This window comes from Fonsecaea multimorphosa (genome assembly GCF_000836435.1).
Source record: "Fonsecaea multimorphosa CBS 102226 unplaced genomic scaffold supercont1.17, whole genome shotgun sequence".
In the NCBI taxonomy this organism is placed as follows: domain Eukaryota; kingdom Fungi; phylum Ascomycota; class Eurotiomycetes; order Chaetothyriales; family Herpotrichiellaceae; genus Fonsecaea; species Fonsecaea multimorphosa.
The window spans coordinates 150,853-176,301 of NW_015971651.1; the positions used below are offsets into that span (position 1 = coordinate 150,853).

Here is a 25,449-nt window from a genome sequence, read left to right on the forward strand (position 1 = left end):
GAGGTAGGTCGGACAGGGGCAATATTGGTTAGGTCTGACAGATCCCCGGCTTGTTAAGCCAAGAGCATGAACGCCTCACCCCTGCTTGCCATCTCGAATGCTCCATCACCATTCTGGCCAAAGGCTCAACCCTTTCCACACCGTCTGCTCTCAGCCTCCTCGGGTAAGGAAGACGGTAGACGCGGGATAGCCCAGCAAGAAGTTCGCAATTGCCTCAAGAGGTTAGCACCTGACATGCATTCAAGTTTGAGTCGATATGATAGGCAGGTAATGGAACATCGAGCTGAGTCATGTTCGAAAGGCTGGGCCAGCGAACAAAATATCGCCGGCGATTTCTTTTTTGGAAGCTGACCAGGACTGCAATGGTACTCGAGAAACTCGGCCTTGAGGACCAAGAACTTAGTGCCCCATAGCCGATGAAAAGTGGAAAAAGGTGGATGCTCATTCCAGTAAATCTGCAGGGGCGAAGTGCGGGATGTCAAATACTTACCATGCGTTATTCTTACACGGATAGAATGGGTTGAACCCAACCCTGAGTTGGATACCTACCTAGCGAGCTAGATACCTAGATAGTCCCCTCGTTCTCGTAGTATACTTAGCGCTCTGGGTCAGACAGCCACTTGGTTGCCCTTTGTTCCCCATGGTTCTTGATTGGCCGCGTCTCTCATCATCTGCTGCATATTCCATATTCCTTCTGCTTATCTGGGTATGCTTGTAGACATGGACACAAGTAGGTACCGGGTATTGAACGTTGTGCCGCCGCCCTGTCGTTGTAGGATTCAGTTCCTTGACCAGGCGTGCCGTTGTGCTTGAGGTGGTGAGATTGCTCGTCGACGATGCGGAATATCTTCAGCTTGGCTTCAAGGTTCTGATTACAGGAGATGACAGTATATGACAGAGATCTCGTGAGGCTGTGCTTGTGTAGTGGCATGATGACGGGGTGGCAGCCATTAGATAAAGTCATGTCGTGATTACATATACTTATGTGAACTAGTAGGAACCTGCGCCGAGCAGTGGCAGTGGATGCCCGCCGCCCTGCGCGAAAAAAGAAAAGTTAGCAGACACGTGCAACACCACGAGGAATTTCCGATGGCATTCTGCACCAACATTGACTCTATCCATACCACATCCCGAAGCTGTCAGCGGACATGAGCTGATTCCCTTCTACATGGAATTGATCCCGCGGTGTTGGCGTCCATCATGTTTCCCAAACGTCCAATCCCGCGCCCACAACTTCTGCAGTCGCGTCAAACTCGGACGGTTCCTCTCCTCCAGCCACCCTCCTCTATCCAATGCCACGGCTGACTTCGAGCGACCTGGCCCGGAGCCTCTTTCTCGTCATGTGCTGCCGACAAACGTTCCTCTAAAGGCTCTGAGCCAGCCCTCAATAACTCCGAACCCTCGGGCGGAGCAGGGATATCTCAGTCCCATTCGCCTTCCCGTATCCTGTCCTGGTTGTGGCGCGCTCACGCAAGATGTCGAGCCTGGACAGGCGGGTTTCTATACACTGTCAAGGAAAGCGGTGGTTAAATACCTTAGAAACATCGAGGGCTCGAATCGGCTGCACGATGAAGGACACATTGATACAGACGAGGCACCGGTCCAAGCTTCACTTAGCTCACAAGAGGATGAAAGTCAACAGAACGAGCACGGTATAGTCCAGCCTGAACTTCACATCACACCTCCTATCTGCGATAGATGTCATTATTTGATCCATGACTCTCGTGGTGCTCCTATTGCGCATCCATCCGTTGAAGCAGTTGCAGACTCGATCGCGGAATCTCCTTTCGCCAGGAATCATGTCTACCACGTCCTTGATGCTGCAGATTTCCCCATGTCCCTCATTCCTGCAGTCTACAAGAATCTGTCTTTGGCCAAACCTCGAACTCAGAATCGTAGGTCGCAGCATTCGTTTTCATCCCGGCCCTCTGTATCCTTTATCATCACCAGGTCCGATCTGCTCGCTCCAACCAAGGAGATGGTAGACAGCATGATGCCCAAATTCATCGCCATCCTGAGGACTGCCTTGGGTCGCATGGGACAAAAGCTCAGGCTGGGTAACGTGCATCTGGTCTCATCGAAGCGAGGATGGTGGACGAAGGACATCAAGGAAAGCATTTGGCACAGGGGTGGCGGTAATTGGCTCGTTGGAAAGTTCAACGTGGGAAAGTCAAATCTCTTTGAGGTCCTTTTCCCTAAAGGCTCGTTCGGTAGAGCGCCCGTATCCGCAGAAATTCAACGGCAGCAGGAGGTCGAGTCTACGCATAAGTCTACCGAGACCACGTTCTTCTCGGAGAAAAATCTGTTGCCTCCTCCTCAGCCCGAAGTTCCTTTCCCGGCCATGCCTTTGGTGTCAAGTCTGCCAGGGACAACGGCATCCCCAATCCGACTTCCCTTTGGCAAGCATAAGGGAGAGTTGATTGATATGCCAGGCCTAGAGCGCGGAGGTCTTGAACAATACGTCAAATCCGAGGAGAAGGCTGACCTCGTCATGACACACCGTCCGACGGTCGCTCAGCACGTTATCAAGCCTGGTCAGTCTCTACTCTTGGGAGGCGGACTGGTCCGTATTACACCGCTCCTCGATGAGTCCGACCCGAGTACCACCATGCTGGCGTATCCCTTTGTCCCGCTCAAAGCTCATGTCACGTCTACGGAGAAGGCATCGGGCACCCAAAAGCAAGAGCGCGAAAGCGGCGTGGAGTCGATTCTTGCGGAAGGGGCAGGAGTTTCCATGTCTTCAGCCGGTCGATTCAAATTACGGACCGATGTCACAAAGTCTAGGGCTGGTTCTATGATCAGGGCCGGTGTCGACATGGAGAAATTGCCATTCCACGTCTACGCGACAGATATTCTCATTGAAGGCGTCGGATGGGTGGAACTGGTCTGTCAGATCAGGAAAAGCAAACGCGTACGTCAGCCCGAGTCGCCCGCCGAAGACTCTTTCGGATCAGACGCCACTGGATCGGGGGTGCCCACAGCTCAAGGTCTGTCGATTGGCACAAGCACCTTTACTCCTTTCATGTCAGTTCAGAACGGTGAAGGCTCGGAGCCATCTTCAAGCTTCCCTGAAGCCGAGGTCTTCACTCCAAATGGCAGATTCATCGGGCAAAGAACATGCCTCGATGTGTGGCAAATGTGGAATACAGGAAAACCGCAGACGAAGAGAGCTGCGCGTCCTCGTAAGCCGATGAGCGGCGCAAAGAAACGAGAGAAGATCCGCCGCAAGGCTGCACTGACCAGAGTCTGAAGTAGCGGATCTATACCGCCGCGGCAAGGCTCATCGGATGCCTGCCACCTCGATTCTTACCGCCACGGCAAATGTTCAGCTTGATTACTCAAATAGCCGACGCAGATGTCGAAAAGAGCAATTCATTCCTTCCATTTCTGGATCGCAATATGCTTATGTCATTCCCCACTGCGAGCGTCGTTGTCCAATGCGCTTGGACGAAGGAATTAGAAGGACTACCAGTCCTCTGTTCTTCCTTTACATTCTTCACTCTGTCAAGACGACAATCTTGCCGCGCGCGAGGTTCTTCTCCATGGTATCGTGTGCCTCGACAATCTGGTCCAACTTGAATACTCTCCCAATCTGAATGGGCAAAGTGCCTGCCTCGATCTGCTTGAGCAAGTCATTCAGGGGAGTCTCTTTGAACTCGTCCGGACCGCCAGAATAAACTGTCAAACAGACAGTATGGGGGATTAGCTCCATTGGGGAGAGGTTTTCCATAGTCCAGCTGTTTCCTGGGACATCATCAGCAGCTCGACTCTGACTAAAAGAGGACGCATTCTGTGCCTACCAACGATGCCCGCCATGCATACGATGCCACCCTCAACAGCACATCGCAAGGAATCTCGTAGAGTGGTTGTCCCCACCAACTCCAAGACTTTATCGAATTTGTTGTCTTTGACCTGCTCGGCGACATGGCCATCATCGACGAAGATCTGCTCAATTCCACTCTTGTGCATCAATTCGGCCGTGGCTTTGCCAGCATTCCTTGTCGTACCCGCAACAAAGCAACCGTGGTTCTTCGCAATGGCCGCCGCCGCCAACCCGACAGAGGTGGTCCCCCCTCGAATGAGCAAACGATCCTCACGACTCAATTTGAGTGCTTTGAACAGACAGCCGTAACTCGTCTGCAGCATCTCCGGCACACCACCCACGATGGTCCAATCCAGGTCTGTGTCCAGCGCCTGCGTGTTGTCCACCTTGACGCAGGTATATTCGGCGTAGCCGCCGTTGAAGTCGCGACCCATGCCTCCCATGGCAGTGGCCACCTTTTGACCGACCTTGAATTTGCCGCTGGGGCACTTTTCGACAACACCAGCGGCCTCGATGCCCAACACACGGGGGAATTTGACACCGGGACTGTGGCCCTGGCGAGTGAAGAGCTCGGAGCGATTGAGGCCAAAGGCTTTGATGTGGATGAGGACCTCGTCCTCCTGGGGCGTGGGAATCGGAAGGTCTTCGATCTTGAGAACCTCGGGCCCACCGGGCTGGTAAATCACCGCAGCTTTCATTGTCGCCGTCATTTTGTATACGTTTCTCCCTGAAAATCGATCAACCAGGAAAATTGGGTGATGAGGCTGACAATCTGTATCTCTTATATACACAACCTTGTGGAATACTGGAGAACCTCACCGCAGGCCTTACCAACTCTAAATTTATGACTTCTGGCGAAGACGAGAAAAAAAAAGAAGGGCTTCCAGCTCAGGTCCAGACTCCTTCTTATCACAAGTGCAGCAAAGCTGTTTCCCCTCTCTTTGCGTGCACTTCTCAGGTGATCTCTGACGCTTTGTCTCTCTCAAGGCCAGTGTCAACCAGGTGACGATCGGCCGAGTAACATCTCCCTTTGATAGCTCAACACACCTGCCGTGCCTGCATAAGAAATATCGACCTTAACCGGAATAGGTCGGGATTGACGCGTATATCTGATTAATCCAACCCCTAGCATCTGCGCACCTACGAGTAGGACGGCTGAGCTGGAGACCTGGGTCGGTATCGGGTTCGGGTTCGCTTTGGTGGCCGAATCAGATTTCTTACTACCTAGTATAATGTCGCCGACATCTGTGCTTCCTGCCGACTTTTTCTTCTTGTATTTTGCCTTTATCCTCATGGGAACGTGCTCGGAATGGAATTGAGATGCTTCCGAGCAAGCGTCCTAGGAAGCAAGGCCGACCACGTCGTTCGTCGTATCTGAAATCGGCACGCATGTCACGCATCACCAAGACCTTGTCACCAAAGAGCAAAACATGAGAAGCGAATCTCAACGCTGTACCATTAGGATTAGAGCAATAGAGTACTCTCTACAAATGCGGCCAAGGAAAGCAGCTTCTTTGATTTCTCTAGACCGAGAGAAATCTTCTGGTACCCAAAACGCCAAAACAGCCCGGCGTCTACCCAATGCATCATAACACAAAAGGGGTATGTTTGCAATCCCAAAGCCAAACAAGGTACGAACCCATCCATCGTTGATTTGGCAACGCCAGGAAAAAGCATAAGTAACCATCAGGAACCAGCAACCATGTTCTTGCGACACCTAGGTACCTTGCCCAGTCCCATTTGCTCTCACTGGCGAAGAGCATGTCTGTTGTTGGCGTCACTGTCGCCGGAGCTGTCTTCCTCCGTTTCATTGTCTGCGGCGGACACAGGTTTCCGTTTGGTGATCATTTGGCTTTGCTGCCGTCTGTGCTTTGCTTCAAGTCGTTTCAGCTTTTCATCTGCTTCGCGCAGTTTTGTCTCTAGCGTCTCGAGTTCGTATCTTTGAGAGAGGACTGTGTCTTGTCTGCATTCAAGGCGTTGGTGTTAGTGATGTTCAATTGGTAAGTGGGGGAAGAGCAGGGCCGGGGTACGGCGTACTTCTGAACCACAGATTCCTCCAATGCGCCAATGCCATTGAGCTTGAAAAGATCGTCCAGGGCGGCGGAGAAGTCGAGGGCGATTGTTCTAAGCAGGAGTGTCTAGTTAGCATCTTGGGATCATGTGGAGGGAAATGTTGGATTGACGGCTTGGTGCAGGTATATACTTACGATTGAGGGCGCCCACTGGGTTGCCAGCCCGCGTCGGGATGGACTTCGTCGGATGCGCTCATGGTATCGTTGAGTTGTGTATTGTATTGTGTGAAAAGGTGGACAGGAGAACAACGAAGGACCAAGGAAAGGGACCGAGATGTCGAGATATTGATATATTGCAGTTGCGAATGAGTCGTACAGGCAGCAGATTGAAATCAACGAATGCGTCACTTGATCGAGGTCAAGTGGACGAAGTCTGGCGAAGCAAGAATCGGGCTCAGCCTCAGGCAGACTGGTTCATGCCGTCTGCCCAGGTGCGATGGAGGATGAGGATGTAATTACGAGGTAGAGGTCGTGATTGCCTCTCCGCCCTCTGAGGCAGATGAGGCAGACCGCATTCTCCTTTGAGGAGCTTGTCGCGCCCAGCATCCTAGCAAAAGGGGTTCACCGGTCGAGATGGTCCCTGAGGAACTGGCCACCGGTGCCCATCACTGGGAGAGTTTAGGGCGCAGCGACTAGAAGAGTTCGGCTCCCCTCAAGATGATTGGGGCATGCCGATCTCTGGCGTCCAGCCCTAGTAATTGGCCGCCTGCGCCCTGAAACCGCTGGGACTCTGGGAGCCTTTGTTGGTGCTTGGTGGGTGCTGGGGGCACGGAAAAGACCAAGAACGTTCGGCTAGGCTCACCTAGAGGCTAGCACCAGTTGGGTGCCTCTACACCTTGCACTTTTCCTGCACCAAACAGTGTGTAGCGTGTCTGTCGCATCAAACAATTTTGCAAATTTCACCGTCAAAGCACTGAGCAGTTTCATTTCGTGTCACCGCATTTTCCTTCATTCCATCTCCACCACCACTCTCCTTGTGCCTTGCACCTCCCAGGTCGTCCCTAGACGCGTTTCTGCGCCTTTGTCCCCCGTAGGGTTGGTGGTTTGACTTTCCTAAAGAGGCACGCTTGGGCTCGGTCGCATCTGCAGCCAGAGCGACTTGTTCCTTCAACCACCGCGACGATGGGATGCCTTCACTAAAAGCCTACACGCCTTATGAGACACTTGCATTCTGCCAGTCTGTCGTCCATCATGGTTCTGATACCGCGGCTTTTGAAGGCATCGCGACCGCCTTGAATGCCAACCAGCTGATTCGAGAAAGCGAAACTTATGACCACACCCGTTTGACCGCCGCAGCGCTGCAAGGACTATACCATGAGCTCCTGGTCGAAGAGAGGAATGCTCAGACACCTCCCATGGTGAATGGCGACAACGGTCTAAATGGCACAAATCCGCGAAAGCGGAAGTTGTCCACCTCGCCCGCTCCTCCAGCTGCAGCCGAAAGCGATGGAGAGGAACAGAGGATATTGCAAGCACTGGTGGACAAGCTCTATGCTCGCTTCAGGGAACAGGCCATAAAAGAGATTCGACAGGAGGAAGAGGACTACATCAGACTGCAGGCCGAAATTGCAGAACTGGAGAAGGCTGAAGAGAACAATAAGAAGCAGCACGTCGATGCTGATCAAGAGAAAACTCCACGAGTTGAACCGCCTAAAACGATCGCAGAGGAAATCCCCAAACCGCCAGCAGTCCAAAGCAGCACTGATGCCACGACCGCAGCGCTGCCTGCTAGCCTCGAGGCGAGTCAAAGCGAGCAGATCAGCTCGGGCGTCGCAGCGGCTCCAGCATTAGATACAGAGGCATCGCCTACATCGGTTCGTAGCAGCCTACACCAACCTGTCACTCCTGCTCGTTCTCCTGCTCCCACCATTGCTCCAAAAGTATCAACAGAACCTGCTTCGATAAGACCGGCACAACCAGCCCCAGCACATCCTCCACATCGATCGCCAGGAGCGTTTCATCGTACCCTGCCGGTTCCTTCTCCTCAACGACCAAACTATGGCCCTATCAACCCTCAACATTTCCAGCCTGGCCCTCAGGGCCAACCTGTGCCGGTACTGCCACAATACGCGGGATCGCCTCACATGCCCCCACCTGCAGAATTTCCTGCTCAAAAGCGCGGAAGTTCAGCATCTGGTCAGGGAAGAGGCTCGCCTATCCCAATGCAACCTCAGCAGCCGTATCCAGGATATGCTGGGTATCCTCAGCAACCTCCCTGGCCTCACCATATGCCTCCTCAATACCCCCAGCCTCCGCCATACCCCAACTCGCCATATTACATGCAATCACCTACTGGGCGGCATGCAATACCATATCAAACTCCACATCATCCAGGTTATGCCCCGTATCCTCAAAGTGCACCGATTCATTACCAGGGCCAGCCTCCACATCCTCAAATATGGCCATCACCACAGCCTGGCCAGCCATACTATGGCTATCCTGGTTCTGCGAATATGACACCGATACCTAGAAGTGACTCGCGGCAGGAATCACAGAGAGGAAGATCATCAACACCATGGAAAAAGCGTGCTCAAATTCCCATGGGTGCACGGCCACCTAGCCCGACACGACCAGAGCGCGAGGTTAGTCCTCTCACGGATACGGAATCGCCGACCCGGGCAGGAACGGTGTCGAAATCCCCTGGCAAGGCCGACCAAAAAGTCGACGAAAGTGGTCCCTCCACGCGAGAAGTTGCACAGGCGGCTAGAGGCCGACAAGCAACAAGTGCAACCCCCGGCGCCTTTGCTGGATCCCGGTCGCAGTCGCTTGCTTCCTTCACGTCGGATACACCCACGGACAGGCGTAAGAAGGGTGGACAGGCTCAAAAGATCAAGGCTGAACCACCCAGTACTCCCGTGCCAATACCGTCGGATACAGAGCAGCCAACCCAACGAACCGGCAATCGGCGTGGAAGACCTCGAACTAGTACCGCGACCTCTAAAACTGATCTGATCCCACCAACTACCGGTATGAATAAACGCAAGCGATCAGTTAATCGTGACTCTGCCACTCCTCCGGCCTCACTTCCAACGCAGTTACCATCACCAGTAACTACCGCAATAACACGTTTGCACCCCGAACACTCTGTGGGTCGCCAATTCTCGACTTCTCTTTCGCACGATCCCTCACTCGTGTGTGTATCGAGACGTTTCGCAAAAACGGCTCAGCTCTTGCTCAATGACCTCGTCTCCCACAAACTCGCGAGCATCTTCGCCAAACCGCTTTCCGAGCGCGATGCGCCGGGATATAAAGATCTTGTATCGAAACCTCAGGATCTGAAGAGCATCAAGGCGGCGATTACGAAAGGAGGGAGAGCGGCTTTGGCCGCGATTGAGGCACTCGAAGAGAGAGCCGAAAGTAAAACCGCAGCCGGAAATCATGGTGAAGGTGAGCAGTTTTCTACGCCCAATGCGACAGCGCTCTCGACAACTGCAACCACCACTGCATTGGATGGGAATTCGACTGGGGGCGAAAGGGCGCTGGGAAACGGTGTTTATATTGTCAGAGCAACAGAAGACCTTGTCCCTCCCAAAGGAATAGTGAACTCGGCGCAGCTGGAGTTGGAGCTTGTCCGGATGTTCGCAAACGCAGTCATGTTCAACCCTCTACCGAGCTCAGAACGTGGATTCGGCCGCTCTCTACGTCTAAGGAGACGGGGTGGGGATGTTGCTCCTCCATTCAAAGACGCGGATGGAGATAATGATGCAGGAGCGGTAGAGAGTGAGGGATCGGATGGCGGCAGTTCTGGCGAGGAGGTCGGCATCATTTCTGACACGCGAGAGATGTTCGAGGACGTTATGAGCAAGCTTAGGAAGTGGAAAGAGCTTGAGCATGAAAGACTGGGAAACGTGGGCGCTGGCTTGAACCCAGAGTCAGAGCACACGGTCGCGAACTCGGCTCCGAGCAACCTGAAGTCAGCGCTCCAAGTCCCGGTACAGGGGAGTTCCAGTGGCAATGCAAGTTCGAATGTGAGCGTCGTTATCAGCGCCAACCCAAGCCTCAGACACTCGTCGAGTGTTGAGAAAGAGGATGAAGGAGCAACACCGAGTACACCGGCAGCATCGGGAACGGGAACGGCAAGAAAGAGGAGGCGCATTGCGGACGGGTAGTGGACTACCGCGATGCGGTAGCCACTACCACAAGGATGTTGTAATTATGGCAGAAGTTGCCCAGTCGTGCATACGATGTCGAAGTCAGAGTGACGGTTTGCCTACTAGAGGTAGTGGAGAGCTTGTCGCAACCGAACAATGTGTCCGGCACTGGTGTGTTGTACAACATGGGCATTGAGTTTTCAGCAAGGCGTATGATAAGGACCATGTGTGTTTGCAGGTTGGAATAGAAGTGACGCCGCAGTCAGAAGAGATATGAAGCGTCGCTCTACTCGGATACGTGTTCGCATAGCCCGAGGCCCAGTCAATCGAATGTGTGATCATGTGCAAGAGAGAGGATTCGATTCACCGTGTTTTATGGATGAGAATGTGCCCGGTCCTGGGACCCTTGTCACCTACCTAGGTATGCATTTTCATGGACGTGGACGTGGACACGGGACATGGACGTGTAGCCATGTATACCCAGTATATATAGCCTTCAAGTAGTATTCTCAACTTTCCCCCTCCCCTTTTCGCCTTGTCCTCCTCCTACATTCACTATCTCTTACTTAGATCGTGACTACAGGTGGTTTTCCTCGCGCTGACCCCGGCGGGCAGCACGCGTCTTGACTTTACCTGTCTTGCTTTGGACTTGGATGAGATGCAATGCGGCGCGCAGATGTAAGACGAACATGAACGGAATTAAAACAGGAATGGGAATTGGAAGGAGAATTGGGGGCTTACAATACTCATAATACTGGGTATGACTTGTCGCTACCTCATCCGGTGCTGTGCTTCGGGCTGGACAGTGCTCGAGTGGCTTCCTGTTCTCTCCTCTCCTCTGTTCTCTCTCTCATCCTGACTTGTTTTGCCTTCCCTTACCTTGCCTTGCCTTGTTCTTTGCCTCGGCCACCCGTTCACTCTCCGGTTTGCTCCTACTGTTTGTTTTTGTTTTGGCTTGGCCTTTGGCTTTTGGCTTTTGACGTTTGGCCTTGAGTCTGGCCATTGATTCGAATAAGGTCCAAGGGGGATGGAGCAGCTGCTTTCGGCCCTGAGGGCAGTCGGCGCGTAGACTTTGGACGTGTGGATCTGCGACATCGGGAGCGGAAAAGGACATAGGAGTTTTTGACACGTACGTACTCAATAGCACAACATACCAACGACGGGATACCTAGTCATTGGGTTGACCGACTGTCAGATGGAGTCTGTTTGTCGCTTTTGTTGAGCCAAGAGCAGACCCTGTCACTCAATCAGTCATTCAATCAATTAATCAATTCAAACTTCCGGGTCATCTTCAATGCTCGACAGATAACCACGGGCTTTGGTTGGTCAACCGTCCAACTTCCCCGCGAATTATACCTGCCTAGGTACACAGCCATCCACTTCGGAAGTATGAAGGTACATCCGAACGCAGTCACGCCTCGCCGACTTTGGATTTTAGCGGAAAAGAAAGAAAACATAAGAAAGAAAATTCAAAAAAGTAAGTCGTTCGGTAGCATTTTGGCTTCGCACGCGCGTCAAGCAAGTCTGTTTGCGTGTATTCCCGGATGAGATTGTGGACGGATGCATGAGCAGCTAGGCGAATCGGAGGGTAGCGGACCTCTCGGACTGCGCAATCAAATATCATAGTTGTACCTGTGGCGATGCGGATAAGCATTGGACTGGATGTCCATTGGATGGTCCCTTCACAGCGTGCGCAAGCCCAGCTCACTGTTCTCAACAAAGGAAGACAGGGTACAACCAGAACAAGAAAAGTGTTTCCCTTGTCTCTTTGATGATCAGGTTGCTGGGAGACATTCATACCGGTAAACACTCGAGAATGATGGGTTTCGGACGGACAATCAGTCTCGGTGCACAATAATAATAGTTCCGAGTAACGAACGGCGACCGAAAGATTGCGGTGGAGATCTCCCATCTCCAGCAATCAAGACGGTTCGAGTAGTCCTTGCGAGTCGTGGCGAAGCTTTCTAGACGGCCAGGGTACGAGCTCGATACCTGTTTCTGCCGTACTGGTAAGTACGGAATCAAATTTTGGTAACTGACTTGAAGGCCACGTCACGTCTTGACAGGAAGTTTGACGCGACTTGTGTGCATCGTGGCTCATTGGCGTCGCAAGCAGTTGCAGTACCGGATTCGCGCTAATCTAGGTCTCAGCGGCTTCAGGCTGCGCTTCCTGGCCATGCTGCTCATTCCACCATCATGCGCAGTGATACTCATCGGACCCTGATGAACCCTGTATTGCTTGCAGGAGATACATCCCCGGCAAGGAAGGCTGCACTCGTCCTTGATGTGGGGGTTTGAAATTGATCTCGTCCTGCAGGGAATGCTCAAAAGGAGCGACAACCCCTTTTTCGCAAGAGCGATCGCTGTCGGAGGATAACCTTATCTTGGACTTTAGATTGCAAGAGATAGAGCAAGTTCGGTACCGGGGCTGAGTTTCTCCGCAGTCGAACAAATTTTTGGTGTTTCAGGGTTGGGGCCAAGTTTGGAGACCCCGATCATCCCTGGAAGGCGCGAACAGACCCTGTTGTTCATCGTGGCATGGAGATATCCACATCGATCCCTGGAAGTGTTGTCTGAAGACAAAGGATTGTCCCTGGAATTGCCGGGGTTTCTGTCGTACTTCGGGAGAGTTATCAAAGGATGAAATGGGGACCGATGATTGAGCCAACGTCTCAACTGTGGGTTTAGGTTGTGGTGGACATGAGCTGATAATTCGTGTTTCCAAGTTTGGTGGACGCAAGGGCCGGCAATGCCTAAGTCTGCGAATCAAATAAGCCTGCAGCTGGACCCAAGAGGCAGAAAAGAGAAGGCAAAGATGGCGCAAAACATCAGCTTGAACGTCGTCACGGCCAAACCTATTGGTACGACCCCAGGGAAACCAGAAAAAGCAGGTCTTCCAGTGGCATCATCATATTAACATAGAATCATCAGCCCCACAAGGTCGGATAATCCGGAGTTCTGTTCAAGAAAGGCAGACAGGGAGAGAAGCAACACAGGCAAGGTGGAGAGTACTGTAACTTCGACTCAACTGCAAGCACGTACCTTGTACGAATGTATCCTGATTGTCATCATAGGACCAGTCTATCACCAGCGCGTAGCACTTTTCCGCTTGGCGATTCTTGACTCCGGGAATCGCCTTTCGCCTGGCCGGAAATTTGCCCCTAGCCAGAGTGTTTCAATCAAACCCGCTGCCGCTGACTGTGACGTGTCAATAATCTCTAAAGCAGGAATTGATGGTCGCATATGAAGGTCACGAGTGCGTTGACTGCACAATAGTCATTTCCGAAGCAAGCCTGGACTTCTCCACAACGTTGATACGCGGAATGCTAGGGATGTTTACTCTCTGTAACCCAGCGCGAATTAGAACCGAGGACTCCGTATACATCCCACGGCGCTTATGAGTGGGGGAATGCACCGACAAGGCAGAAATAGGAGAGCTTGCCAGCGCACAATGGCGAATCCCGTCCCCAAAATGATGTAGGCAATGCAGTCAGAGGATAATTTTGCCATCGCCCGGTTGTCTGATTCGTCCGAAAAGGGACGAAATTCCTTGGAATAATCAAACTAGCTGGTCTCGTGACGGATTGTTATTGTTGCAAGCCCAGTGATACGGTTTGCGAAAGGGTTGACGAATTGAAAGCTAATCCGTGCAGGACGCGCAAAGAGTGGAAGATGCACTTCGGGGCGGTGTGACAGCGAAGACAGGCTTTCACTAATCAACAAGCGCTGTTGGTAGATGGAAGAGTGTTCCAGCCTCTCGTCACGCCGCAAAACTTGAGGGGATAAATGCGGACCGTGTCGCATTTGAGCTGTACGCGGAACGCCCACTTCCATCAAGGTGCAAGTCGAAACGGCCGGAGCGCGGATGCGAGGTCCAGAAGGAAAATGGAGGAAGCCGTCGAAGCTTCGCAGCTGAAAACCAGAGGGCTCTTGGTGCCAGTTGGTGGGCGGCGGTGGTGCTCAGCCAATTGAGCCCAAACTGCCATTGAGGGGCCAATGGGTATCCTAGTCTCTCGGGGCTGGGCAATCCCCCCACGTCAGAGGACAGCTAGGAGTCTAGGACAAGGCACCCTGTCCGGCCGAGGCTTCTGGGCGTTCAAGACGAATGATGTGATGGAGGCGTGGCTAAATCCGGGGTGCGTCTGCCCAATGCCCATCACTGCTCTGGTCTTATCTCCTGGCCAGTTAGGGCGTCCGAGCTACCCGACAAGCGAGGGGGCACGACGTCAATTCGATCCACCTTCGATCCGGTTATCGGCCTGGCGGCACCACCTCTTATGCTTTTCTGAAACAGGTACAGGTCGATTTTGCTTGCCGGTGTTGCGGAGAGGGGGAGAGCTAGCAAGGTTCAGGGTGAGCAGAGACAGGTATAGATCAATAATCAGCGTCAGACACATAGGTGAATATGGGACGAATGGTCGTAGTCCTTCCCGGTATTCACGCCCGGAATGAGTGGGCTCTCTCTAAGTGACAGAGTCAGCAGCCTGGCACAAGGCATGCACATCGACCGCCTGTTGGTTGGATCAAGGTGTCTCTGCCATTGCTGGCTCCCGTCTTCATTTCGCCTCAGAACCTCTTTGCTGCGCCCGACGTACGTGGCCCTGGGGGGATCCATGGTTGTGCAGGGACAATTGTTGGCGCCTGACGATCTTCTGGGGCCAAAAGCAACGTGGACAGGACTAGGACGTGCCGCAGTCGCATTGAAGGAATGATAGTACGGAGCACCGAGTACAGGTAGGTTTTTCGTCGACCGAACACCCGGACTTAGGAACTTGGATTTGTGGGCTTGTGGGCTGGTGGGCTTGATGAGGCAGTGTTGATGGAAGGGGGGAAAATCAAACAGGTTGGCTGCCCGGACGGATGATGGGTGCCTAGCGTCGACTAGTGAGGCCCAACGGGTCGGTTCTTGGATACGCCAATACCCGTCATTTCAACCGCATTTTCTCCAGCTGGAAACCTTGAAGTACCTAGGTCTTCAAGTCTGACATCAGTGCGAGTTCGACCACTTGGGGCTTGACCACTGCCCGCAAATAAAGTCCGTCGGAAGTGCCACGAGAGGGCTTCCACCAACATCCAACGACCATTGTTTCCATATTGAGTCAGATGTACATATGACATGCAGGACAAACTGCCCAACTTCTACGGAGGACAGCATGATCTCCTCTAGGCCGTGCAGTGTCACCAGATGCCAAACCAAGGGATCCCGCTTACTTCATAGAGCAGATATGCTGAAAGTGCCATTAAGCCGTCCAAAACCAGGCGTCCATTGTCAGACCGTGCAAGAACTTTCTCCTTGAAGGGCTTAAGAAATGAAATACTCCTGTGTCAGACCGCAGACTTCTTCTATGGACGCATGGAGTCCCCTCTGTGGTTCGGGCGAGTCTACCTAGGTAGGGTCCCGAGGTCGTTGGAGCGAGTGTGTGGAACACCAAAAACAACAACACGCACACAGGGCACATTCTAGATGCCGCGCAGGGTGAACACCAGATTGTAATCTGGTCCAAGCGGTGGTCATCAGTGTGGGGGTTCGCGGGCTATTGACTCGCAGCTGCAGGAGGATCCGAGAAAGATTGGAGTTGACATCTGCCACGTAGGCGGTGCGCTGCAGAAATCGCCATTGTATGCATGTCAACTCGTGTTGTCTTGATCGAGCTCGGTCCAAAGGCTTCTAGTAACTCGCGACCTAAGCCGCAGCTGGTCGGCACGATGCGACAGGCGGGCTGCAGATGATGCACGATTCTTGAATGCGTAAGGGCAGGTTCTTTGGCTGGTTCATGGGCTCGTGTCTGCGCGTTGGAATGTGGAGGGATGCATCGTCAGCGGACACACTTGAGACGGCCAGATTCGGTCCTGTGCAGCAGAACTGGTCAGCGGAGTGTTGAGACGAGGCTAGGCTTTTTGACCTGCCCTTGCGCCCGCCGTCTAGATGCCGTCCAAGCGATTGATTTGACCTAGAAAGCGTTGTTGCAGAAGAAGCTCATGCCGTCAGCTGAATTGGCCATGGGGCTTCCCATCTGTACTCTGCACGTGCCACCACATGACCATCGTGTATCCAGCCCGACTTGACTACAATGGACTCGCTCCTAGGCAATCGCCCGTTGAATGGGACCATCTAACTATACTTGTGTGATATGACGGACGGAACCGGATGATTGGGAGGGTGAACACTTGAACGTGAACAATGACATGGGTAAGCGGAAAGTGAGCTACTCCTAAGGAGGGCACTGGGGGGCAAGAGGAAAAAGGGGGGAAAGGGTAGGATTTAGACGGACATGGGCGCAGGCGCATTTCTAGAGCCAAGATCGAAAATGAGTGGAAGATTCTGTCGTGATTCAGATGGCGAAACCGATGAACCCTGGGGAGGCGAGAAAAAATTGGACCAAGAAGCGAGGATGGATGAAATGGCAGAATTGCGAATTAGACCAAGGGGAGTCGACAAGGACAAGGGAACGAAGACGGAAACAGTGGCCAGTCTGCACGTAGTACTGTGAGTACGAGGTACCTAGTTTGGTCAGGTATTACTAGGTATTCTTTCTTCTTCTAGGATCAGGGGCTAAGGGAAGCGATTGCGTGGGCTTTACGGCGAGGGCCAGGGAAAAATGTGAAAACCCGGGAGAAATGAGGAGGTGGAAGAGAGCGGAGGGCAGTTTTTGTGAAGACGAAGAGCGGTTTGTTTGCCCCTGCCCACCTCCGGCTCCGCAAGCTTTTCCCAGTTTAACCAAGCGAGAAGTGGAGGCGAAGAACAAGGCAGAAACGTTGTGGAAGAAAAAAGGGCTACGTTGGCGACGGCTGTTAGGTGCTGGACGCTGGGAGCTGATACTGGGGGGCCAGGGCTTGGGGTTTGGTGGAGGACTCGGACGGAGGAGCCCAGAGCAAGAATGAGGAATGAGAGGGCGCAAGGGAGGAGCAAGGGGAGGAACAGGAGGAAGGTAGGAAAGGGAGCAAGGGGGCCCACGTCACCAAGGAAAAAATCTCCTGGGCTTTTTTTCCCTCGCTCTTTCCTTAGCAGGTACTGTGCCCAGTATTCGGTAGATAAAGTGCCACGACTGGGTGACCAAATCAATTGTCAAGTCATTTACACCCTCGTTAGATACCTACCTACCTACCTAGTACATGGGTAGACCATTGTACAAAGCGGCGGTTCGTACATGTACGTGGAGACTAGGTACTAGGTAGATACCCAGGTAGTCACTCGAAATAGAAACAGACAGGAAGGAATCCTGAAGAACAGGATGAGGTCAAGGACTCCAACCTGCAAGTCAGGTACTCGGTACTATGCGCCTCACTGCGATGAGAGGCTGCTCAGGTACCAGATTGGGGCACCCAGGCTGCCAGGATGGTCAGGCAGGAGTTATGACATGATGGTGATGACCACTGCAGCCATGGAGCCATGTCCCCACGGTCTCCCCAAGCATCTTACCAATCCAATACCGGGTCAAATACACCCTCTTACAAGTCCCCAATGCCCAGGCTTGCTAAAAAGGGGGGCCCTTGTCGAGGAACAGGAAACGTGGGAATGCCCTGGCCGTATCCCACGGAGGCACTAATACCTAGTTACGAGTAATGCTGCTACTGCTAGTCTGCGATCCACTCGCATCTCCCAGACTCGCAGAACTCCCACACCTTCCCACACCTGCCCATACCCGCCTCGCCGCACACCTGCTAGTAGTAGTCACTAAATTCATCATTCGTGCATATTGCTCATTTCATCCTCATTTCTCCGCCCTATCCTTTTTCCCTCTCTCGCATTCGGCCTTGCAAACACGGCCGTCCCATACACTCCCTTGACTCATTTTCTCCTCTAACCGACCACTCGACCACTCCTGCTGTGCTGTGCTGTGCACAGAATAATTTAATTACTGCTGGACTGTCCCCAATCGGGAGCAGAACTCGCTACTTGTGGCATCTGCCTCGTCCCTTCCTTTGTTCGAGTCCGCTCACACTTTTACCACCCCCCTTGCGAACAAGACAAACACCAAAGACAACACCATCCCACCAACTCGGCGCCGTGACACTCTTCTTGCTCTGTACCTGCTGAAGCTCCTCTTGTCCACCCGCAGCTGACCGGCCATCTGACTGCGTCCTACATCGCTCTCACCGCGTGTAGTCCTCTTCTATCCATCACCGCATTGCGCTGGGCTGCGCTCGCCAAACGAAGCTGCAAGCCTCCCACGCAACCACCTCCCGCTTTCTGCAAGGCCAGCCTTGACCTGTCGACGACTTGCGCACCTCCGATCTGACACCGCTACCGCACGGAAACGCGTTGTCCTTGCGTCTGGACCACCTGCGCCCCCCCGGTCCTGCATTGCAGCTGCACCAACACAAATCCGGAGAGCCGCTACAGCACCACCACCATCAGGCGTGCGCCCACATGGCCTTCGCCCAGGGCTGCTGAATGCTGCGCCGCTAAGTTCTTTACAAGTTCGGTGGCATTGATCCGGATCTCCCACCGCGCAAAGGACAGCATAATGAAGCCGTCAAAACGCTATAGACAGAGCTGGACTCCCCAACATTGTCACCCTCGAACCTGAGCTGCGTTGAAAAAAAATCACCTCTCTCAAAAAGCCATGATCTCTGCCACGCCCTCGCCCTCTGCCAGGGCGCTGAGGAGCCGTGACAACTCCCCATCGCCTCATCCGCGGGCCTTGGCTCGCATGCCCTCCAACCCGCGAGTGAACACGGCTCTACATATATCCTCTGTCACTCCGGCTTCTGCCAACAGCACATCCTCCATGACCCAAAGCCCTTATATCAGCTCGATCCAATCTTCTCCCTTGGTGCCTCATTCAATCCACCACCTACCTCACCTTGGGACCCCTGTCCCCCTGGAGCTGGGCGAGAGCCTTGTCTCTCCCCATGTCTTCTCGCCTCCGAAGGAACCCACCGCAGGCCCGAAGTCCGTGGGAATGATACGCAAGCTCTCCCAAAGTGCCAAGGATGGCGTGCGACAGACTCTGCGAAGGAAGGCTTCATCATCTGCGCATTCTCGTCGTGATGAAAGCACAGGGCCAATCACCAGACGCCGAAGTGACAGCAAGAATGCCATTGCCAATGGGTACTCTATGGACTCTCCGTCCTTGGATGCTCTGCCCTTGGACCTGCAGACCGGGTTGGGCCTGTACGGTGATACGATGAGCATTTCCAGCGAGCCCACGACATTGATAGACACGAGTCCCGAGGGCCAAGCTCCGTGCGTCCCTGAGCACCTAGTGGCGGGCTGCCCCTTGACCAAGATCACCAAGAATAAAAAGCAAGAGAAATTATTCTTCATGGATGTCGAGGGTTCCCGTGTCTCGTGGAAGGGCGCTGTGACAACCAAAGTCTTCCACATTGACAATATCAAGAGCATCCGAAGTGGCGAGGAAGCTGCGAGCTTCCAATCGCAGCTCCGTGGTGAAGCCGTCGACCCAGAACTGTGTTTCACCATCAACTATACCACCTCAGACTCGGCGAAGCAAGTCAAGTCAGTGCACCTCGTTGCTCGCAACCACCGGGACCTCCGACTGTGGGTCGACACACTCGAGAGCCTGGCCAAGCATCGAGAGGAGCTGATGATGAGCATGGTTGGCTCAACCGAACGCGAGTCAGTCGTCCGAGCTCACTGGGACAATGAAATGGCGAAGCGGACCATCAAGAACAACATCACCAAAGCCGATGGTCTTGACCTCCCTACCGTACAGATGCTTTGTCGTAAACTCCATATCCACATTCCAGAGAAGGAGTTGGAGGAGCATTTTCATTCTGTCGACGTCAACAAGTCGGACCTCTTGGACTATCCTCAATTCAGAGACTTTCTGAGACGTCTTCGAGAAAGAAGCGACATCAGGAAGATCTTCGACGAAGTGAAAGGTGATAATGCCATGGGCGTGACGAGGTCTCGGTTCGTCGACTTCCTCAAGCGCTATCAAGGAATTGACATCGCCTCCCTTGCAGACCCCAGTGTCTGGGAAGAGAAGATCAATGACTTGGTAGCGATGTCTTTTCCGGAGGATGCATCTCTGCAAAGATCCGGACTCATTGACGCCAACGCTTTTGCATCTTTCATTGTCTCCAAGGATTGCCATGTTTATTCCATGCCTGATCCCCCGGTCCCCACGTTTGACCAGCCTCTTGGCGAATACTTTATTTCAAGCTCTCACAACACATATCTGACCGGTTGGCAAGTGGGAGGCACCGCTTCAGCCGAAACCTACCTCACTGCGCTGCGACACGGATGTCGCTGCGTTGAGATTGACTGCTGGAACGGTCAAGACGGCAACCCGAGAGTGACTCACGGTCGCACCAGGACCAGTTCCGTACCCTTCTCGGACTGTATCAACGCTATTCAAAGGTGCGCCTTCGATGTCAGCCCTTATCCAGTGATCATTTCTCTGGAAGTCCATTGTGATGCCGAGCAACAAGCCAAGATGGTGCAGATTATGAATGACGTGTTTGGAGAGCGGCTTCTTGTTCACCCTTTGCCTGGCTTTACCACACAACTTCCTTCGCCTGAAGATCTCAAGTACAAAATACTCATCAAAGTCAAGTCCACTGAACTTCACGCCGATCTCACGGCCTCACGGCAGCCTACGTCCGCGCATCGAGATCGGAGCGCTAGTTCTCCGAACAGGCTCAATACCCAACCGACAACCTGGGTCCTTCCAAAGGTACCATATGTCTCGAGTCCCGCACTAGTAACACCACCAGAGACAATCTATTCTCCCACTGACAGATCGGTCACGGCAACAAGCGGAAGCAGTGCCGATGAGGAGAGTGATGTCGCGCCCACCTCGCCTTCGAGTCTCGCAATCCAACGCCCTGCCCCGAAGCTGAGCAAGGTCGGTTCCCAGCTCTCTGCTCTCGGCGTATATATGAAAGGCTATACCCTCCGCGATGCCAGAGACCTTCGCTTCCAACAATACAACCATATATTCTCGCTCAACGAGAACAGGGCCATCGAGCTCTGTCGCTCGACCGAGCACAAAGCTCTCTTTGAGGATCACAACCTTCATCACTTGTGCCGGGTCTATCCCAAGACTCTGCGCTTCCAGTCGTCCAACTTTGATCCCAACACCTTCTGGAGGAGGGGTGTCCAAATGGTTGCCTTGAACTGGCAGACCTTTGACGCCCATATGCAGATGAACCAGGCAATGTTTGCCGCCGGAACTGATGCATATGGCTATGTCTTGAAGCCGGACTACCTCAGAAAGCCTCGGACGAAGCCCGGAGATTTCGAGCATCGGACGAAGCTGCCCCGCTACAAGATCAGGTTCTCGGTCCAAGTGATTTCAGCTCAACAACTACCCCGGGCGGCGAATATGAGCAAAGACACCCCTCTGAATCCGTTCATTGAAGTGCAAATGTTCAGTGCAGAGGACCGAGCTCGGGGAATAGCCAATGGCACTGGCGGCACCGAGACTTACTCAAACGGCTACCATGGAATTGGATTACCCTACCGTCGTCAGACCCAGATCCGGTTTGGCAATGGCTACAACCCTCAATTCGGAGAAAACATTGAGCTTAGCCTGCAGACGAAATACCCGGAGCTTGTCTTTGTTCGATTCATCGTCCTGAACTCGGACGACGGAAGACACACGGGCAAAGGGGTCAGACAGCTTGCGGCATTTACAGCGAAGCTCAGCAGCCTGCAGACGGGATATCGACATCTCCCACTGTTTAATGGACGGGGGGAAGAGTTTATCTTCTCTACTCTGTTTTGCAAGATCGCCAAGCAGGAGCCCAAGTTCATGCCCTGGTCGTTGCAAGACGTCAACGAGCGGACTTCCCGACCCAATGTGCTTCGCGGCTTCCTCTCACGCGGACTGTCAAGTGACCGAGGCAGGGAGCGCGGTTCCAGCGTCGAAGAAGTGGACGCAGGCCGAAGAGCCAACCGTGAGAGCGACGAGAAAATTACTAAAAAGTAAGGGGAACTGCATATGCATCGGGCATACTTTGTATCAACGGACCACAACAACGGCGCGGGAGTTTGATTTTCTCAAGAGATACCCAAAAAAGCATATATGACCTGATGACACACAATAGACTGACAACCCGTCTGGCAACGGACATTTCTTTTCTTGTCGCTACTATTGACAATTCAGGGGAGGCTCTTTTGTCTGTTATTAGTATCAAAGGTTATTGTTCTTATGTAACATTATCATATAGATCACCAAGGTCTCCCAAAGGCCGTGTGAGTGTTGGAATAGCAATAGTCCCTCGGATGGGAGTGGAATTGAAACCTACCTGGGTACCATTGGCATGATGCATGGTTTTTGATAAGTGCCTCTTTTGGGGAACGAGCTGGTGCCGCTCTACACGTCGCCCGGCTCGCCGCGGCTACAGCGGCACATTCTTTCCATCATTCATTTCACCCTCCAGATTGGCCATCAGGCGACATATTGTTGACATGATACTGTTGCAATATCTTCCCAATGCGACGAACGACTCGCAGTCTCATAGTCAACGCCGTCTTGTTCTGGACCGTGCTGTTTCTCATCATCTACGCCAACCATGATTGGGGCTCGACTACCAAGACCTTTGCGTGGTCTAAAATCCACTACAAGACCTCCTCCGCCACCCTGCCTGAGCCTCGCGGCAGCTGTCCCGGCTTGGAAGAGAACACAAAGCCCGCACTAGTGGTGGCAAGAGTTGGCGCCGAGGACCGTTCATGGCTTGACGCTCTAGCAGCCTCTTACCATCTGTGCGTCTACAGGACCGACCATCAGGACGTGACCTCGTGGCATCTGCAAGTGCCCGCGAACCGGGGCCACGAAGCCATGGCATACCTCACCTTCCTTATCGACAACTACGAACGCCTTCCTGCGGCCGGCGCCGTCTTTGTTCACGGCTCACGCTGGGCATGGCACAATGACGCTCCTGATTACGACAATGCAGCTCTCTTGGCGACCTTGAATGTTTCGGCTGCCCTCGCCCCGTTCGGATACCACAATCTACGGTGCGACTGGAGCGCCAGCACCTGCTCCCCGACTGAGGCGCCGGCGCAGGGCAGCCTGGAAACGCTGACGCGCTCTGTGCTCGAGCCGTGGAATTTGCGCTTGGTGTCAGATCGGGCATTACCACAGGCGATCGTGGATCTGTTCGGCGGCCACGATGAAGCAGATGGCAAGACGGGCTCTTCCAAGTTGTCTCTGGGACGGACGGATGCCATTCGATCGCAGTGCTGCGCGCAGTTTGTTGTTTCCCGGGAGCGCATGCGGCAACATTCCCGCGACGAATATATCGCTCTCCGACAGTGGCTGCTGGACGAAGGCAGGAGTGCAGCACCGCCTGACGACCGCATCGCCGGCCGGATCCTGTCATATATATGGCATATCTTGTTCATGCCGCAGGGTGAATCTTCTTACATCGATCTGAATCAACTGAATTCATTGGCATGCCCGCCCGCCAAAGAATGCTACTGCCGCTTGTACGGCCGCTGCAATCTCGAAGGCTGCTCAACTCCTGGTCATTGTCGTGGACAATATGTCTTGCCGCCGGACTTTCGATTGCCGGATGATTGGGCGGTGAGACATTCGTAAGGATTGGCTGGGAAGGTTTTGCAGAAGTCGTCACGTTTCAAACCCAAGCGAGCCCAGTCATGGGGGTCTATGCCTCGTGTTCCAGAACAAACATTATTACGAGGCTGATGCTGAAAAGTGCAACGGCGACAAGACTGTGGCCGGTTCGATGATACCGTATCGGATCCTTTGACAACGGCACGTGTCCACCACTGGATCATGCAAGAAGCCGTTTTGGGCCTTTCAGCCTGATGGGAGGCATGAGGCTTGAAGAGCAGCCCCTGAATTTGAGCTTTGATTCACACGGTCACTCCGAGTCACTCTGAGAGATCTGAGCCTACATACGCTATTCAGCGCTCATTTAGAGAGCATTTTCAGCCTCCGAGTTTTTGTCATGCTTTCACCTTCTTATGCAGAGGACAAGCAGAGAGGGAGAGGAGGTGCAAATGAGAAAACATGCCCCAAGTCTCTGCGATTGTCCTTACCATTCTTGGTTTGACTAGAGCTGTTGTCCTCCCCAGGGATCTCACTACTGGCGCACCTGGGAGGGATTGGCAGTCAGCGGTCCAGAACATCAATGGCATGAACTCTATCCTCACTCTCCTCCCCGTTTTGACGGGTAAGGTCCAAAACATCAAACTTATTGCCAGTCGCTCCTACCCTGCGTCGTTTGTGATGGCTGGAATTGGCGCTGGGCGAGTGTTGTCCAAGTTGCAGCTGGGCATCCTGCTCTGGAGTTTCGAACTCTACCGCAATACCGTGGCCGAGTTGTCCTATGCTCACGACGAGTACGTGAACCGGTTCATGCCAAAGTTGCGGCATATTCCATCTGGCACCGCGGAGCGGCATACCACGAGCCTCATCGTCAACCACAACCCGGCAGAAGCCTACATGGTCGAGGCGTGGTTCCAGGCTCGAGGGCGTGCGTCCACCATTCGACTGAAGCAGAACAACTACGCCAGGCTGCTGGTGGGTTCCGCCATCTATCTAGCCCTCTACAGTGGCGAGACCTTTCTGGCTGTTAAGAACGGAGCCAACGGTACGGGCCGGTTGTTGACCGTCGTGCAAACTGTCTGTGTTTGCCTGTGGCTCGGCGCTATGATCATTATTCAAATTACTCGCGGCCAGGGCAAGGCTGAAGTTCAGCTTAATCGGCTGGGATCTCCTGAGTACCGTTGTCTCCAGATACCCACAGCCGGCGAGCAGGTGACCTGCGTGATCCTCAGTTTCCACCTCAACAACCTCAGCGGGTTCCAAGTGTACGGGGCGAATTACGAACAGCCAATCTTGAGAGTTGCAGGCGGTCTGATCCTCTTCAGTGGTATTCTCGACCTGGTCTCGACCGTCTTGATAGTCGGCCTGACGGCGTGGGCTTATCCGTGGATCGGATTGGAGGTCGCCATCATCCTCACCAAGGTCTTGTTCTGCCTCGAACCGACCCGCGAAATTGAGATTGCCGGTGTTGACGCTGAAGGCAACGAGCCGAATCAGGGTGGCCCTGATCCTCTACCTCTCCAGATCCAACTCGCGGAGCCCTTTTTTGCCGAGAGGGTCACTACCGATCACAACATCATCCGAGACACCCACGCAGCGTTGGACTGGCAGTCAACTTCGGCTGGGTTGTGGATTGGACAGGTATACACGGCGACAGACGGCACCGGCGGCGTCTCCACAAGGTACCTGACTTTGAACGAGCAGAAGAAACTCGCCTTGGTCGCCGACGAGCCAGGCAAGCAGGACAACCAGGCATTGCAGCGCGAGTTTCTGGCGGCGTTGGCGAGCGTGGTTGAAGCCAATGCCGTGCCGAGTGAGAAGTTCATCGCGGCCGTGGAGCAGACTTTGGACAATATCAAGCGCACAATGGCGCCCAATTGGTTTGCATTTGGATCCAAGGATGTGATGGACAAGGTCAACAGGGCTCGACGGAATCTCAGGTGGAGGCGGTTTCTCTAGACGTGTATACAGGA

At 53.5% G+C, this 25,449-nt stretch overlaps 7 protein-coding genes across 7 annotated transcripts; 5 read left to right on the plus strand and 2 right to left on the minus strand.

The window, feature by feature from the left end:
* Positions 1-1,168: 1,168 nt before the first annotated feature.
* Positions 1,169-3,250, plus strand: Z520_07966 (uncharacterized protein; the record flags this gene model as incomplete). Its single annotated transcript, XM_016778463.1, has 1 exon — positions 1,169-3,250. The coding sequence occupies one exon, from the start codon at positions 1,169-1,171 to the stop codon at positions 3,248-3,250; it is 2,082 nt and encodes a 693-aa protein (XP_016630311.1).
* Positions 3,251-3,496: 246 nt separating this feature from the next.
* On the minus strand, positions 3,497-4,533 carry Z520_07967 (uncharacterized protein; the record flags this gene model as incomplete). The annotated part of the gene is made up of 2 exons (XM_016778464.1): positions 3,497-3,744; positions 3,801-4,533. 2 exons carry the CDS (start codon positions 4,531-4,533, stop codon positions 3,497-3,499), a joined length of 981 nt encoding a protein of 326 aa, XP_016630312.1.
* A 1,036-nt stretch (positions 4,534-5,569) lies between these two features.
* On the minus strand, positions 5,570-6,092 carry Z520_07968 (uncharacterized protein; the record flags this gene model as incomplete). Its single annotated transcript, XM_016778465.1, has 3 exons — positions 5,570-5,786; positions 5,861-5,947; positions 6,031-6,092. 3 exons carry the CDS (start codon positions 6,090-6,092, stop codon positions 5,570-5,572), a joined length of 366 nt encoding a protein of 121 aa, XP_016630313.1.
* A 930-nt stretch (positions 6,093-7,022) lies between these two features.
* Positions 7,023-10,004, plus strand: Z520_07969 (uncharacterized protein; the record flags this gene model as incomplete). Its single annotated transcript, XM_016778466.1, has 1 exon — positions 7,023-10,004. One exon carries the CDS (start codon positions 7,023-7,025, stop codon positions 10,002-10,004), a length of 2,982 nt encoding a protein of 993 aa, XP_016630314.1.
* An 8,549-nt stretch (positions 10,005-18,553) lies between these two features.
* On the plus strand, positions 18,554-21,889 carry Z520_07970 (uncharacterized protein; the record flags this gene model as incomplete). Its single annotated transcript, XM_016778467.1, has 1 exon — positions 18,554-21,889. The coding sequence occupies one exon, from the start codon at positions 18,554-18,556 to the stop codon at positions 21,887-21,889; it is 3,336 nt and encodes a 1,111-aa protein (XP_016630315.1).
* A 507-nt stretch (positions 21,890-22,396) lies between these two features.
* Positions 22,397-23,503, plus strand: Z520_07971 (uncharacterized protein; the record flags this gene model as incomplete). Its single annotated transcript, XM_016778468.1, has 1 exon — positions 22,397-23,503. The coding sequence occupies one exon, from the start codon at positions 22,397-22,399 to the stop codon at positions 23,501-23,503; it is 1,107 nt and encodes a 368-aa protein (XP_016630316.1).
* A 435-nt stretch (positions 23,504-23,938) lies between these two features.
* Z520_07972 (uncharacterized protein) lies at positions 23,939-25,435 on the plus strand (the record flags this gene model as incomplete). The annotated part of the gene is made up of 1 exon (XM_016778469.1): positions 23,939-25,435. The coding sequence occupies one exon, from the start codon at positions 23,939-23,941 to the stop codon at positions 25,433-25,435; it is 1,497 nt and encodes a 498-aa protein (XP_016630317.1).
* Between the last annotated feature and the right edge of the window lie 14 nt (positions 25,436-25,449).